This window comes from Pteronotus mesoamericanus, unplaced genomic scaffold (assembly GCF_021234165.1).
Source record: "Pteronotus mesoamericanus isolate MK-2021 breed Mesoamerican mustached bat unplaced genomic scaffold, CSHL_Meso_final contig_657, whole genome shotgun sequence".
Lineage (NCBI taxonomy): Eukaryota > Metazoa > Chordata > Mammalia > Chiroptera > Mormoopidae > Pteronotus > Pteronotus mesoamericanus.
This window is the reverse complement of record NW_026555229.1, coordinates 16,764,653-16,781,416: the sequence shown is the minus strand read 5'-3', so window position 1 is coordinate 16,781,416 and position 16,764 is coordinate 16,764,653. Positions and strand designations below refer to the sequence as shown.

Sequence of the window (16,764 nt, the reverse complement as noted above, 5' to 3'; positions counted from 1 at the left end):
AAGATGGAAAGGAGCTGGACAACCAGGCCAGAAAGCAAGTAAGTCTCTGAGAGACGTACAATAAAGCGCCACAGAGAGGCAGCTGGCTAAGCAAGGGGCAGGGAGAACGGGGTCACTTCCATCAAAATGTTTCCACAGCACCTTCCAGTCTTTTCTTAGAGTCAAATGAGTCATGAGCAATTCAAAATTATCTAGTTAAATCCCACGTAACAAAGAGCACAGTGCTGGATATAGTTTTCAAATATATTGAACAGATTAATAAATGCAAAAAATGCCCCAAAGGCTGTATGTAATCTAATCTCAGGGTCTGAATCTGTCTTTAAAGTCACTATTTGGGGAAAATCATAAAAGGGCAGTTGAAGGAATGCCAACGCATCCAGGCCCATTTCAGCTCAATCATCAGAAAGCACGTGGGCTGCCGCCCAGCACAACATCACAAGTGGACCTCATATCCATTCATGAACCAAGGATGCCACCTCCCTGCGCCTTGCTTCTCTCAGTCATTCCTAACCAAAAGCACTCTTTTAGCTGGATAAGTATCTATCACCATCTGACGTTTTAGAAAATCAGCAACACCCACCACCTTCAGATATGAATGCTTATCGGAAAGGTTAAAATGGCTGATGCATTTCAAAATTCAGATTTAGAATTGATAGGCTTGAATGCATTCAAAAGAGGAACACTTTATACTCTACCTTGCCTACAGCTATGATTCTGGTCATGAGATTATGAATTTCAAGGTTATACATGCTCACGTGTGCCCAAAAGGGCATGTACAATATTTTTCCATGAGGGCCTGTTACCTACACTAAAACCACCCCCAGGGTCCTGTGCAGCAAGGCCTAAGGCACTATTACTGAAAGCCAGAAGGGTTGGGAGAATAGCAAACAGCACCGAACAATGGCTGATCTTCGGAGTAAGAGCAGAAGGATATGTATGTATTTATAGTCACGATTTTCAGGAACCATAGAAAGTTAAGCTATCCCATGTTTATATTTCATTGACAAATGAGCTTAATCTATACACAAAAATAATTTTGTTCTTCAAATTTATAAACATAGTGCTTGATATAATAAAAGTCATAGTTGCCCTATGTGGTATAAACTAAAAGGGAACTCTGACCATTTATGTTTGGACAGTTCTGCCTAGAAGAAGGAGAAATGTATTTCAGAACTAAGCTGTGATGGAACTATCCAAAGGACTACACTAAAATGATTGAGAAACACTTGACTACATCCTAAAATTTTCTTACCATTTTTTCCTCCTTGGCAGGTGGACTTCGAAGAAAAAAGCAGAGAGGAGCGAAAAGAATATCAATTATTCCAATAATTGCCATGAGCCACGGAAATCCAATTGCCTTCGCGATAGCCCCACCAGCGGAAGGACCTTTCAGGAAATGGAGAATTAGATAAAGCTCTCAGCAAATGTCTTGTACACAGAAAGGCGCAAAGGTTTAACTCGTTTTCAGTAAGCATTCTCTGTCGTGCACTGAGATAAAAGGTGGTTTTGTAAAGCCAACGTCCTCACCTATAGCATATCCCATACAAAAGGCCACGTCAGCTATGGCGTACACACTCCCGTAGACAGACACGTGCCGCAGGTCTACCAGGTAGCCCATGATGGGCATCATTGACGAGTCCACCATGCCTGTGGAGTCAGGGAACACAGTCTATAGCAAACTGTTGTCAACTGAAAAATGGGATGGACATCAGGACTGAGTCCTCACCTCACAACCCAGAGGCCCCTCGGTCTCCCCTACCTGCAATTCTTGAGGCAGACTCCCTAGAGCAGCGGTCCCCAGCCTTTTTGGCGCCAGGGACCAGTTCCGTGGAAACTAATTTTTCCACAGGAGGTGGAAGGTATACAGGAGGCAGAGCTCAGGTGGTAATGCCAGTGAGGCTTTGCTCACTCGCTCGCCACTCACTTCCTGCCGTGCAGCCCAGTGCCAGTCTGTAGCCCGGCAGTCGGGGACCCCTGCCCTAGAACCCACTTTTCACTGAAGACTGACTATAGGCAGCTGAGACTACCTAGGCCACCATTTGCCTGCTCTCTGCCTTGCCTCCCCTTGGCCTTGCTGTCCAGAAGGTCTGTCCTCTGATGGAGGGCACCGGGGCCTCTGGAGACTCACCGCCTTCTTCTGGCTCAGCATGTTGCTGGTTACCGGCCGTGTGGACCCCTAACCTGCTTCCTGTTGCTGCTTTCCTGTTTCTGGTCCACTTGTCCCTGGCCTCAAAAACTGGACATACCTACAGGCCTCACCCAGTCTCCTCCCCATCCACACCTTGGCCTCACACACAGTTGGGAGGATCAGAAGGAACCAGAACAAGAAGGAGTCTGAAGGACCAACCGGTCCTACTCAGGAAACTAGGATCCAAAGAGGTTTGCTCATTACTGGGGGGAAAACACACTGCCTCCCAAACCAGACTCTGGTCTCTTGAATCGTCAGGGACAGGAAGCATAAAGACAGAGCACATGTATTCAGAGCTCTGGGTTCAAATCCCTGATGTGTGGGCCCTGTCGTGCCTTATCTCTGGGACATTGGTTTCCCACCTGTCAAATGGGGATGGAAAAGATTGGCCCAATGAGACCACGTCTGTGAACACACCCCTACAGCACTCCGATGGGATTTCTCTCACCTCCCCAAGTACTAGGGCAGGAGGACGAGGGAAATTCCTTTCATTCAACTAGTATTTGCTGATCACCGAATACGTGCAAGGTGTGGGGACACAGAGGAGAAGAGAAGAGTTGGACATTAAGCAAAGAGCTGAAAATGAATTACAACCGTGACTGATGCTGTGAAGGTGCATGAGAGGCCATGTACACACTAGGGTGATGTAACCTGGCCCCAGAGGTCCACAAAGGCTCCACTCTTTCTACTGTTCCAAAGGTTAAATTCCTGCTTTGACCTGAGGCAGATTCAGCACTTACTTATCCCATGATCGATCTGTATGTTCCAAATGAGAAACAAACCTATACTATTTATCCAAAATATTAACGGGATTTTTCCTAACATGTTCTTGCCCCTCATGTTACAAAGACCCAACTCCTTTGCCTGTGAAATTCTTGCAGCACAGCTGGTCATCACTACATCAGTCCGCCTTTTCTGTACCAAACCCTATAAAAAATACATGCAAAGTCCTGGACCCTCAGCCTCATCTGGGAAGGCCTGTTCACAGATCTGAGCCCAAACAACATGCTATGAGTGGGGGACTCATTTCCCCAGGCACAGCAGTGGCGCATCTGCTTGCTTCTGCAAATACCAGGCTTTTCAAAATTCTGGTTTTCAGGAAACAAATGACTAGAATGTGGAAGCAAGTATCTTCCTGTGGACAATCTCCAGGCTGTACTGGAGCTTGGCTACTCACAGCCTCCCCTCAAGCTTCCAACAATTCAAGGTTGAGTGATTCAGGTCGGCCCAAGGAGGAGGAAACCTTCTGAGTAATGGGAAAACTGTTTTAAATGCAGGCACAAGGCCCATGTGACTTACCAATTGCAAAGCCAACTCCGAAATTGGGAGCTATGAGTCCGTAAATGTTTTTTGCAAAAGGAATCTGTAAGAGGAAATAAATGTTGTACTAAAATAACATGATATACAACTCTAAAACATCTTGGAAACTCCTAAAAATGTTTTCTCCAGCTGGGTGTGCATATTCCCTTTTGAAGGAAACAGAAAGAAGGGGAAATGGGCTTGGGGAGAACCAGACCCTCCAAAGCTTTAAAGTTGAAGCTGAAACAGGTTTTGTGTGAGCACCATGAGAAATTATCAACTCCCAGATGTGAAAGACCAGCCTCTGTTTCTGACAAGGGCCCAAAGACCTCTTTTGGGGTAGATATTGGCCATCAAAAGTATAAGGCATTTTATTCTAGAAAAACATATTGCTATTGTTTCAGGTAGTTGCCCTCAAGTGTTTAAGATATTGTAATGTTTATGCTGATGGGGATGGGGGTGGGTGAAATACAACCACTAAGAAAACAGTGTAAATAACTTCCAACTGACACAGAATGAAAATGTGTCCCCAGGAGAGCCTAGTTCAAAATGTTTAACATACTAAAAAATTAGAAGACAATGAAAGCTGTAATAAAACCCAGTATCAAGCTCAAAATGGCTAAAAATATTTCTTGGTGATTCTTGCTCAAAGCAAAAGTTTTATTCACAGAACATTCCCAGGCGTGAAGTGTCGTCTTTTACTCACACATAAAATGCTGACTCCAACAATTACCATTCCTAGAAGGGCACAAAGCCACCTGTCAAAGAACAAAAAAGCACCATCAACAAATGTTCCTTTTTGGCCCCCAGTCCAAATTTTCAATGGAAATCAAAACAATTACTTCTAATAGCAAAGGCAGAAATACAGAGAATTTTTTTTTTTTTTGAAGACTGACATTATTATAAGAGAGAGAGAGTTGGTTTCACTTCATCTTACCTCCCCATTTTGTGTGCGAGTATTCCAAAAATATTGGTTCCAATGAGATAAGAGATACTAGCTGGCAAGAAAGCGACGCCTGTAAATTAATGAAAAGGACACCTTATCAGTACTGGTATCAGTCAAGTGTTAGGAAAACTAATAATTGCAGGCACCGCAGCGGCGATCAGAGCAGATGAGATGCAGCCGGGCGGCCGGCGCCCGGGCAGCTAATATCCGGCAGCTGCCGGAGCCAGGCCGGCCCGCGCAGCTCTTCCGCCCGCGTGGAGACGCGTGGAGACGCTGGAGACGCGAGATTCTTCTCTATCAGCGGCTCCATCTCGCCCCATCTCTGCCCAGTGAATGGACACCGGCAGGGCCCGAACACCTGTCAGCCCGCAGGCCCACGTGGCTTCCATGCCGGCCCCCGTCCCCTTCGTTATTTGGGGGACTGGAGACGATAGGCATGGAAGAAATTAGGGAACAGGAAGATAAGGACAAAGAAAAAAGGTAAAATTAACCCCAAACCCCATCACATGGATAATCACCACAGTTATTTTCCCTTATAAGTTTATGTGTACGTCATAATGTGTGTGCGCAGGATTTTGTTTGGTATTTCCTAGGAAATGGGATTATCCCTACTGTTCTACGCCCTGATTTTTCCAGTTAGCTTTACAAACATCTTTCCATATCAAAAAATAGGTGTCTCTGGGGTTGTCTTTTGTGGCTGAGTCATAGGTGACAAGGATGTTCACGTCCAAGGCGGACCCAGGAGAGGCACCTTGCAACCCTGGCACGGAGCCGATGTCCAGCTGCTGGCAGCAGGGGTGGCCGTGGCCGTGCCCTCTGCAGTGGACAGAGGCCTGCTCGAGGTAGCCAAGCCCTGGCTGCCAGGGGACTTGTCCACATCAGCTCTCTCTGCTCCCTATTCATTAGTAGGACAATCGGACACTCTCTTTCTCAAAGACGGCTCTCCAAACTCTTAGTGTTCGAAATCCCAGTGTTTTGTTTCCTCTTGAAATCAGATATACCAGGTTTGATCCTGAGCCTTGCCCACCAACAGCAACAGCTGCTTTGTTGTCAATCATACGAGCGCATAAATCAGACACACATGGTAGATACTAGATGGTCGGCAGGTGCTCACTGCCCTCAAAATGTGCAGGGCCCGGGGGCCTTTCCCGTCCAGGCAGCTCTCAGCACACAGACAGGCGGAGTCATTGCCTCTCCCAGGGTACAGGAGCCTGTCACTGTCCCTCTGTAAGTGAACAAAAGCTGTCAAACCTCCAGAAGGCCCAGGCTTCCAGCACGGCCGGGACTGCCAGGTGATTGGATCTAGGAGCACTCAGCCAGGGCCGTCACGTGTTACACGTGCAGCTGGTGAGGCTGTCCTGCTTTGACTTCCAGTCGTGTGGTCTTTCTCCAGAAACAATCGGGGAATCTTCTGGACAGACTGGCTTTCCTCAGGCTCACATAGTCCCTGCCTGGGGAGGGGCTGAGTGGCGGCAGGGGCCTCAGAGGAAGGGCTGTGGCGCTTGGCCCTGGGTCCTCCACTCAGGGGACTGGTCCTCGCCTTGTGTCACCCAGGGTGCCCCCTCACCAAGGCTCAGAGGGGCCTGAGAGGCGCCGGCAGGGGTGGGCCACAAGCTACCGTCAGGAAGTGAGGTGCTTCCCTGTGCAGAGGACACAGGACAGGCAGAGAAAAGTGACTCTCTTGAAGAGACTCAAGTCTATCTCTGCAACAAGAACGGGATGATCTCACTGGTGGAAATGGGACCATCTGGCTTGGGTGACAAGCCCTGCCAGAGGAAATCGAGGTGGCCTGTGGCCTGCTATCTAGTCCAGATGGCCCAACGCCTCAGACTGACTTTAAAGGTTTTATAAAAGCAAGCCTCAGGCTGTGCCCAGAGAGGAAGAGGACGAAGCAGTAAGTGCCCTGCACAGGGCCTGACGCAGTGAGGGTAATGAGTCAATTAAGTGAAGACATCCAGACGTCAACAAGCATCTCAGCCCTGGAGCCCTGCAAAGCCGATGCAGGACCCTCCCAGCCATGGGCCACCAAACAGCAGCGCCTCCTGGAAACACCCGGAGGCCCCAACCACTGCAGAGACCAGAGAGAAAGGAGATCTGGACAAATACCTTCCGTGGGGCTAGGAGTAAGACAGGAAGGTCGCCATTCGCTAACTCAGGGTTAGGACAAGTCCATCCCTTCTGCAGGTGATGTGCTCGCTCCCTCTCGGAGCTTCCGGGTTTCCCGTCTCCACAGCCAGGAAGTTCAGAGCCAAATTTTCTGTCTAGGAACCAGCCTTAGCATAGCTCCCAGAATCTTTTCTCCTTCACTGAGTGACTCTTATTGTTTGGGACCTGGTTTTGCATTTATTTTGTGACATAGGTCCCACTCCATAAAATTCACCTTCTTAAAATGGACAGGTCGCTGGTTTTGAGTGTATTCACCGGGTTGTGCAACCATCACCACTGTGTAATTTCCAGGACACTTCCCTCATGCCAAAGAGAAACCTCATGCCCATGAGGAGCTCCCTCTCCCCCAGGCACCTGGGGCCTTTCAAGGACTATCTGATGAAAAAACACAGCAATTCAATGCACAACCCAAAAGGCGCGGTGCTTCAGGCTGAAAGGACAGGCCCAGTGTGAACCCGGAGGCAGCATCTGGTAAGACACCACCCCAGAGGGCCCATGCCGATGCCAGAGGGACAATAAGGCTGCCGGGGGAGGCTGGGGGCACCAAAATGTCCCCTTCATCCAGTACTGAGCCTCCATCTGAAGATACCCATATTTAGGTTGAAAGAACTGTGGAAAAAAATAAATCTCTGGAAAGAATAACCAACACATTTTTTAAAAAGGGGGGGGGGGCGTGTGTGCAGGGACAAGCCTTCCAGAGAGTAAACGATATTCTAAAGCTTTAGTACTTAAATAGGGAAACATCGACACAGGAATCCAAGCAGACGACCCGGAAATGGACCCAGGAACACACGTCATTTTGAGCATGACAGAGGTGGCAGAAATCAGTCATGGGATTATCAGGACTATTGGTCCTGGGACAACTGACTGGCCCTACAGAGAACAGCAACACAGATCCTTGTCTCGCGTCCCTGTATATTCAATATAACCAGTCCAGTTCAGAAATATGGGGCGACGCTGAATGTATTCTTCCTCTCTGACTTCTGCCCAGGTCTGATGCCTCTATACGAATTATGCGTCCATCAAGGATGGCGCAGAAGATACAGAAACTAGAGCCAAGAGAGACCCCAAAGCTCATTGGCTACCCTCAGCACTGACCCCATTAAATTTCGAACAGAAACACACTTGGTCATCCTGGTACCCACAGTTCAGCAGGGCTATGACGATGAGACCCGCCCTGGGGACAAAAGTTCTAGGATCAGAGGAGCCCGCCCCCACCCTCCGAGTCCTTACCCAGCTGCCACTTCGGGGAACACATGGTCTCCATCATCCAGATGGGCAGAGCCGGCTCCAGCATGGCAATCCCCATGTTTGCAAAGCAGATGGACCCTTTAAGGGAGCAAGAGGGTTAGTGCACTTCTGGTTTGGGTGTCCAGGGCCCCTTACCGTTTTCAGACACAGTTAGACACAGACACAGGTGCTCACAGCCAGAACCATCAGCTTGGAAACCCAGAGCCTCTCCCGCTTTTGTAAGAAAAAAAAAATAACAGATCAAGGGGACAGTGAAGCGGGGTGGTTGTTTATTATTATTATTTAAACAACGAGATTCCCAGAGTCATGAAGTCTGGAACTGGAGGGAGCCTTAGAGGTAATTTGGTTTAACTTTCCTGGTTCATTAACAAAGAAAGGGAGATCCCGTTTTCTGGTGGAGTAACTTGCTTGAGGCCGGCGGGGCAGGCCACTTCCAGGCCCCGGCAGATGGGGGCGGCCTGAGGCCCCCACACCCAAGTCTCACTGTGCAATGAACACAGACACTTCTTTTCTCTTTTCTTTTCTTTTTTTAAGTGTAACCTACTTAAAGTAATCAGGGTCTTTATTTTTTTTTCCCCCTTTCGATTTAATCTTTCTTGTATTTTTTCTCCATTACTATTTAGTCCTCTCATGAATTCAGATATTTCTAATGATGTCCCAGGAGACCCCAAGCCCCAGTTGCATGATACAATACAATGTATCAATACAGGGGTGCTGTTCTGGGATATTTTCTTAATATCAACTGTGCATAGAGGGTCTCTGCAAATGTCCATTATCACTCTGATAACTGGAACATTTTATCAATGTAGAACCATCTAGGAAAAGACACAGGGAACTGTTCCCATCATGTTGAGAGCTTCCTGTGCTGTGCCCTATGGAACCTCTAATTTGCTAAAATCTTGATCAAAAGAACATTGTGAAATTGTGATTAAGGTGCTCCCACGATGAAGAAAGGGTTTTTTTTTTTCCCTTTCTTTGTGACATTTAAAGGCAGAACACAGAGATGATGAGGAGATGACTGGACCCCCGCACCCACTTGTTCTGTGTTTTCTTAGATTCTGTGTTTATTTCACTTATATTAATTACAGAGCCAAACCGACTGCCAGCACTGTGTACAGACCCCCCGCGATCCAGAGCCCACACGTGAACCCCTCATTATCTAGTTCTGATCCACCAAATCAACGCCCCCTCCACTAAATCCACTCAGGGCTGGAGTCAGGCAACCAGACAGCCTCCAGGCCCCAAAGGCTGCTGGGATTATTTAAATGAGCAGACACTAAGCTGTTCACCCTGCCCTGCCTTGCCTGTCCCATGAAGGCTGTGGCCTAGACCTCCCCGTGCCCCTATCTGCCTCCTGACCAAACCCGGGGCTTTCCCACGTGGCCCTACAGGACGTGGCGTGCCCCCTCTCCTTGGGAAAGGTAGGCAATCTTCTTTCCACAGTATTGACCTCTCGATGTCATCAGTCACTTCCATACCCTGAAATCCCACGGGTACAAATGGGACACCACCTGGCGCCCAGCTGCCCCCGTCGAGGCTGCCTGGGCCTGCTGACGGGTTTACATTCGGTGCTGCTGGACACCTGCCTCTCCCTCTGTGAACAGGGACGAGACAGTGAGCCACAAAGGAAGGCAGAGGCAGGAGGGGCCCAGGCTGCTCAGCCTGCCCAGATAGCTGCCCCGAGCGGCGGGGAGCCACACCTCTGGGCCCCATCTCTCGCCACACCTCGGAGACAGAGCATCTGGGCTGCCAAATGCTCCCTGCATCATCGGGGACACAGAGAGGTTCTCCGGCCTGAAGAGGTCACCACACCAGGTTTACAACTCATGACGAACAAGACCTGCGCCAGGGTTACGGGGGAACCACCCGGACAAACCCCGAGGCAGAAGCTAAAACAAAACCAGCCCAAGGCTTGGGAAGAGGCTGAATTGGAACGCCCTCAGGCGGCGCGTGCACCCACCTCACTTGGCTCCCCCACCCCCCTGTGTCCTTGACTCCTGCTTGGACAGACCTAACCCTAAGTGGAGAGGACCTGCGCTCCCCTGGCCTGCCCCCAAGGGCCACTGCTGGCCACAGTATCCAGGACCCAGCAGCACAAGGCTGGTCCCTTGTTAGGCGGTCCCAGGCCTGTGTCGCAGGGGTGGTGTTGAGGGGACAGTCCCTTGGATGAAGGCTGCCACGATCCTCCCTGAGAGCCACACGACCGGGGCTTCCTTTGGCCCATCCAGGCCGAGAACCCAACGGCGTGAGCTTTCTTAGCCACAGGGTGCCTCCCGGCCTGGCCTCTCTGCCACGGAACGGGACACCCCGGCCGCAGAAAGGGAGGTGCCCTCGCAGTCCTCTGGGGCTCCGCTGTTGCTGTCTGTCCGTACATGTCACGGTGAATCAGACCCCCAGCTGAGACCCCTGCAGGGAGGCGATGAACGACTTCCAGCAGTTCAAGGAGAGACAGTAATGGTCTTTGCCACAAGGACGGCGACAAGGCCGACCCAAAACAAGCCTCTGCTGCAGGGCATCTCTGTGACTCAGACACCTTTGCCCCACATGAAAAACGACACAGGCACTTGGCTGAGTGTCAGACACTGATGACAGAAGAAAACCACTTTTTTTGATGTAGAACCTCTCTGTGCCTTTTACGCTCTTCCACAGCCCAACATTTCCAGCAGCAAAATGAACACGGGTCCTCACCGCCCAACCCACCCCCCCACCCCTGGGCTGAGAAGGACCGAGGGGCTGAGGGGAGCCCCACCTGCAGCGATGAGGATGTAGGGGTCCCGCAGCAGGGTGGTCAGTGGTGTCCCCTTCTGGCTCTGTCAAGAAAACAGGGGTCAGAAGTGCCAACATGGCTGGCGCAGCGCCCTCCTCTCCCAGCGGCTTACCTCTGGCTGCACCCGGGACGGCTGGAGCACGAGGAGCTGAATAGCTACAAGAGACAAACAAAAGGCGTGGCCCTGCACCCCGTCAACATACATGCCCAGGTCATGGCCAAGGTCCCCACGCAGACTCACCTCCATCCAAGAGCACCAAGGCAGCCAGCACCAGGAATGGAGCCGCCTTCCCCACAAACTCATAGAGCACGCTCCCGAAGGGGGGGCCCACTGCAGGGCAGAGACAGAGAACCATGCCAGGCCCTGGGGCCAGCGCCCCCCGACCCCACTAGGACCGCCCACTTGTTTCTTGCATTCCGCTCTGTTTTGTTCCAAAGGCTACTCGAAGTGGCCATTCTATGTTATATCTAGTAGTGTGAAGTTGCCCTGGCAACTTCCTCCCAGCGGTATCACCCCTGCACATGGACAAGAGACTCTAAGGGTCACCGCAAACTAAGGATCAGAGGGAAACAAGATCCTGGCCGCTGAAGGCACACAGGAAGCCAGGTCAGCGAGGACTTCGTCCCTTATAAACTGGCACAGACAGGGACTGTGGGCTCTCATAGGAAGGCTGGGGGTGCAACAGAGAAAGGGGAGAGCACCCGTGTCTCCTCCCAGGAGAGATCCTGGCACCGGGCCTGGGAGGCCAGGCCAGGAGGTGTGGAGGCAGATTCAGGAGGCAGGGAGGCCCTCTCCAATGGTAACTCAGAGAATGTGTGCGAGGAGAGAAGGCATCTGGGCGGACCAGCCTGTTCGAGCCTCCACTTTACATCTGGGCCCAGGAGGTCTGGGGTTGGCTTCCCAAGGTCCCCCAGCAAGTTTGGAGAGAGAGACGGGGGAGCCCAGGTTCTCCCATGTCAGGAAGCCCCATCTTTCAAGGATTCCACGAGAGCAGGGACTAAGAGGGGCAGCCAGGGAATCTGTCCACGTGCATGTGGAATCGGGGAGAACTGTCCAGCACCAGACAGGCTCTCGGTGTGCCTCCGCCGTGGTCCTCACCCACCTAAAACCCCCATGGCCAGGCCGCCCAGGGCAATCCCCATGGCGTTGCCTCTCTCTTCGTCATCTGTGTACACACTGGCCAGCATGCCCATCCCTACACAGGGAAAGAAAAGGTCAGCCAAGAGCCACGCTCTGGGAGCACGAAAGGATAATCCATGTCTCGCCTTCCCTCCCCAACCCAGACCTGCAAGCTTCCCAAACCCATCAGATTAACGAAAATGTGAGACCAAGCAGGGTCCGACGCAGAAGTGCATACCTCCTCCAAGAGCTCACTGCCAGCCGCCACCACCAATACCTGGGTTCCCTTAACAATCCAGCTAGTGGCACGGCATTGGGGGGTAGGGCACGGGCGGCCAACGCGCCAGTGCCTGTGGCCCCTCAGACAGACTGAAGGGCCCCAGGTGCTGACTCAGGCACTTCCACACCTACCAGCCACCGAGGAGCAGGAGGAGCCGATGCCCTGCAGCGACCTGGCGATCAGCAGGAAGGCGTAGCTGCTGGAGAAGGCGAACACTGCCGGGAGAGCGGGCCAGGCCTTGTCAGGGCGGGAGTGGAACACTGCAAGGCCCCGGCCAGCCGAGGCCCCCTGAGGCCCGTCACCGGATGCTTCACCTCTATATTAACCCCATGGTGTTTTTGCCTGCGCTTTTTCTGCAGGTGATTTCTTTCTGCAGTTTTTGCCAACATCCCCCCACCCCTGCCCCCATTCCAGGTTGGGTTGTCAATTCCCCACTCGCGGTGGCCAAGAGAGCCCATCCTGAGACCCACACTCGATGGCAAACACAAGACACTTACTGATCGTTGAGATAAACATGATGCAGAATCCTGTAAACATGGGAATTGGGTAGCCGATCCTGCAAGACAAAACCATGGGAAAAATCTGGCAACTGCTTTGTGTTTTCTCAAAGCTTTGTACGGAGTCTCTCCTGCTTTCCCTGTGGGATCAGGCGGATTACTGTTTGGTCAACTTTTCTAAAAATTCATATAGTTTGTGCTTCCTGCGTGACCTTTTTGTGTTTGACTGTCTTAGAATGTGAATACATTTATGGACTTCCACTCTGAACAGAAATTTCTCTAGGACAAATGTTAACACAGCATTGGCAAGTAAGCCAGGACATGGCCAAAATATATAGTCCCTGTTTCCATTATTTTTTTAAACTATTTCTTATATTACAGTCTTTGCTGGAGCTTTTCCAAAGGGACAACTGCAATCAAATGATTCTACTGAAAGGTCATCAAGTGACTTGACCAGCCACAGAGACAACTGTGCTCTGTCTAAGAGGCGCAAGGAAGCGAGATGTTCAAATCTGTCTTCATGCTGACCCAGCGAGGCCAGCCTAGAAAGTCAGGTCTTGTTTTCTGTGCAAAAATGCAACATCCTGATCTTTCCGTAAGACCACAGCCCCCTCGGGGCTCTGCCACCAGGCGGGTGGGTCGGGGGGACAGCCTTGGCCTTCTGGTATCTCACCCTGGCTGGACGTCCAGCCCTGCCAGTAACCCAGCAAGTCCCCCCACCAGCCTCCCAGAGAGCCCACCACCACCCACCTCCCACCTCCCAGAACAGGGGCGAGTGTAAAATTAGATGTGGGCCCTGGCCAGGGAGCTCAGTTTGTTAGAGCGTTGTCATGATACGCCAATGTTGTGGGTTCAATCACCGGTCAGGGCACATACAAGTACCAACCAATGAATGCCTAAATAAGTGGAACAACAAATTGACCTCTCTCTCTCTCTCTCTCTCTCAAAATAAATAAATAAATAAATATTGAGGTGTGGGCGTACACTACTACCAGGGTGCCTGGAACAGAGACAGTGCTTCAGAAATTTCATTTTCTCCCTCATTCTCCTTTCTTTCCTCTGTTTCTGCTTACTAAGCAGACAGCTGGTCTCTGCCATGGGGGTGAGGCAGGAGGGTGAAGGCGCTTCCTAGGCCCCCTGCCCAGAAAGGGAGTGCAGCGCTGGCTCCGGGAGAGGCGCGTCCACCCAGGACAGCCCCGAGCATCTCCAGGCCCTGCCTTTCCCTAGCCCTGGATCGTAGACCAAAAAAGTCCTGAATCGCAGCCACTCAGCCTCGAAGAAAAAAATCGCAGTATCCATCACTGACTGCTCCAAACACCTACCACCCCCTGGCAGCTCAATGATTTGATAAGGACAGCCAACTACCTCCCCATTCCACATGTGAGGAAACTCAGGCACAAAAAGTGACTCGTTGGCCCTGGCTGGTGTGGCTCAGTGGATTGAGTGCTGGCCCGTGAACCAAAGGGTCTCCAGTTCCATTGCCAGTCAGGGCACATGACTGGGTTGCAGGCCAGGTCCCCAGTAGAGGGCGCACAAGAAGCAAACACACACTGATGTTGTTCTCCCTCTCTCTCTCCTTCCCTCTCTCTCTAAAAATAAAAATCTTTATTTTTTTAAAAAAGTGACTCACTGGACATCCTAAGGCTAATTTCATTCCAAGCCATTCCATCCAGTCCAGGGCTTTACCTTGCAAACTGTCCCACCTCTTCAAGCAGCCAAAGGGCATATCTGGTTTTAAATATAACCTTTCCAAAGGTTCTGGTCATGCTCTGATCTGTTGTCCAGATGGCCATCAGATGGTAGCTTCTCTTGTCTCAATTAGCCTGGAGCTGACTGCTCTGTGCTCTTTATTTATGTGGCAAAAGGAGTCCATGCACAACCACAGGTCCTACATGGTACTGCAGGATGCCAATAAGGAAACTCCCAGGAGGCTCGGGGAGGAGAGCTCGCAGACAGTTTATACCTCTCAGGAACTACAGTATTTCTGGGGAAAGAGCCGACATAGGACAACACTTGCAGCTGCCCCGGAATAACCCACAGGTTCCTCACCGCTCCCCACACACGACTTGGAAAACTGTATGTGTGTCAAAGCTGTACAGTGATACCTACACCTGAAGCAGGAGATAGTCAGGAGGGAGGAAAGCCTGGAGGTGCCCCAGGGCTAAGACAAAGGACATCGATACAGGACAGAGACCCTGTTCTAAGACCCGTTGTCCGCATTTTCTGGAAAAGCGCTGAATCGTGGTGAATCCTGACTGCACCTGCGCAGAAGATGCTACAGGACCCCTGCGTCATTATAACAGTATTATGGTAAGTTAGCATCGTGGGCCCCCCTCCCCCGGTGGCCAATCAAGGAAAACCAAGGGAGACCCCACGTACATTAGCTTAAGAGTAATACAACTACTTCTACATGCGCAATAAAAGCCCGCCAAAACCAGCCAGGAAATATCTGCTTATAGGAATAGAATCCCTCCAGCCCCTGACACCAGTCTCTGTTCAGAGTTGGCCCGCCCCCATGTTCTGTGGCGCGCACTGTCACTTAAGCAATTGGCTCTCTCTCTTTCTGCTATGAACTCTCTGTGTGTTCAGTTCAATTCATTGTTCGTGATCACCAAGAACCTGGTCACCTGTGCCCACCTGTGACACGCCCAGTCCACAGCTCAGCCACCATCCCAGGTTACCTGGCAGGACACAGCTGGGGTGGGCTCCTTCTTAGCAGGTGACCTCAGTAGGGAACCAGTGGGCAATGTCACCTGTGATTCCAAGAGGTAGCTAGCTTTCTTCTCATTCTTCAGGTGGCCACATTGAGGCTCAGTCAATTTAAGTAACTTGCCCAAAATTCAGGGCAACAAGCATAACTCCTGCGTCCAAGATGTGCCAGGTCCTGCTTGTGTACACTTTGGTGGGAAGGCGTCGCAGGAGTGCAGGTTCACATGGGGTGAGTGGGATGGAAGGGCCGCGGTTTCACCAAAAACCAGATGGACTGGAACCCGCGGGGCTCTGCGTCTACAGAGGAGTCCTTCTACCAAGACCAGGGGCTGTGATTTCTTAAAACACACTGCAACTCCTGTTTTTAAAATTCCTTTGGGATTTATTAAACCACATATGGCATAACCAACTGGCAAATTTGGAAGGCCACTCCAAGGCTGGCCAGTCCAAACCCTCGTCTTGGGCGAGAGAGCAAGGTTCAGAGACGGGGAGGCTTGCCCACAGTCGCAGAGCCAGCCAGCAGCTTCAGCTCCCAGTGGGCTCACGCTGCTTCCTTCTCCTCGCCAGACACGTGTGCCCTCACCTCCCATGCTGGCCAAGCCACTGGCAGGGCTGCCCCGGGGAGAGTGGTGCGCAGCCTTTCCCTGGAGCTCAGCCCCAGTGCAAGGCAGCACTGCTGGATCTCCACCCTCAACCTCTTTTAGCCCCCTGAGCACCCACTTCAGAAGGAGGCTCATCCAAGACCCCGGGGCCACTGAACGACGGGCAGACCTCCAATGCCCTTTCTCCTTCCCCAGGATGTCTCCTAAGTGGACAGAACCTCAACCACCATAAGTAAGCGACAAACATTTGAATCAGCTCTTGTCCCAATTCAATGCCATCTCAATTCTGGACCTGATGTGGCAAACCTTTAACCAAATCTCCCATGATCACCCCCTGGTGAGCCATCCCAGCCTACGGTTACCCTCCACATAGCATCAGGGAGCAGTTCATCCAATTGGATAAGACTAAAAGTCCTATTTTTAATCCCTAGGAAAAAATACAAAGCAGTAAAAGTTGTAGTCACTTATGTATACCTCTAAGGGGTCAGTGGAGAAACCTCACGTTCCCTAATTCATCACTGAGAAGCAGTACTTTTTCTTCAACGCTACAAAGTAGTTCACCTTTGCTGTGGAGACTATGCAAGCTCCACTGTCGGGCTTGTTAGACCTGGGCTCCCGCTGCATGGTAAGTGACAAAAGCGAGGACACAGAGCAGGGTGCAAACTATCACCAGAAGGGACAAGAGGTAACATCTCCTTTTTTCAATGATCCTAACACACCCCTAAAATGCGAGTGAACATCATCAGTAAAAGGAATAAATTCATAGGATACACTGGGAAGTTTATCGTCAATCCTTCTGTAAATAAAACCAAATCCTCTGGTTTCGTCCGTGACTCTGTCTTTTCCAGGGATTGGATGTGTGCAGGGCGTTCCGTGAGCTGCGGAGCTGTGGGTTTCTTGCTCTCACGCGCTCTGGGTGTCCCCACTGTTCCCTGGCAC

General features: G+C 51.0%; 1 protein-coding gene across 1 annotated transcript in view; it reads right to left on the bottom strand.

Annotated features, from left to right (window-relative positions):
• The window catches only part of SLC18A2 (solute carrier family 18 member A2), a 28,484-nt gene that overhangs the window by 4,723 nt on the left and 6,997 nt on the right, over nucleotides 1-16,764 (bottom strand). Inside the window, exons 3-14 of the mRNA XM_054581583.1 lie at nucleotides 12,515-12,573; nucleotides 12,149-12,232; nucleotides 11,721-11,813; nucleotides 10,859-10,948; nucleotides 10,730-10,773; nucleotides 10,600-10,660; nucleotides 7,833-7,928; nucleotides 4,425-4,503; nucleotides 4,194-4,245; nucleotides 3,488-3,551; nucleotides 1,528-1,647; nucleotides 1,253-1,386 (exon numbers count right to left, since the gene is read on the bottom strand). Coding sequence (XP_054437558.1) covers nucleotides 1,253-1,386; nucleotides 1,528-1,647; nucleotides 3,488-3,551; nucleotides 4,194-4,245; nucleotides 4,425-4,503; nucleotides 7,833-7,928; nucleotides 10,600-10,660; nucleotides 10,730-10,773; nucleotides 10,859-10,948; nucleotides 11,721-11,813; nucleotides 12,149-12,232; nucleotides 12,515-12,573 — 976 coding nt within the window. The remainder of the gene's footprint in view (nucleotides 1-1,252; nucleotides 1,387-1,527; nucleotides 1,648-3,487; nucleotides 3,552-4,193; nucleotides 4,246-4,424; nucleotides 4,504-7,832; nucleotides 7,929-10,599; nucleotides 10,661-10,729; nucleotides 10,774-10,858; nucleotides 10,949-11,720; nucleotides 11,814-12,148; nucleotides 12,233-12,514; nucleotides 12,574-16,764) is intronic.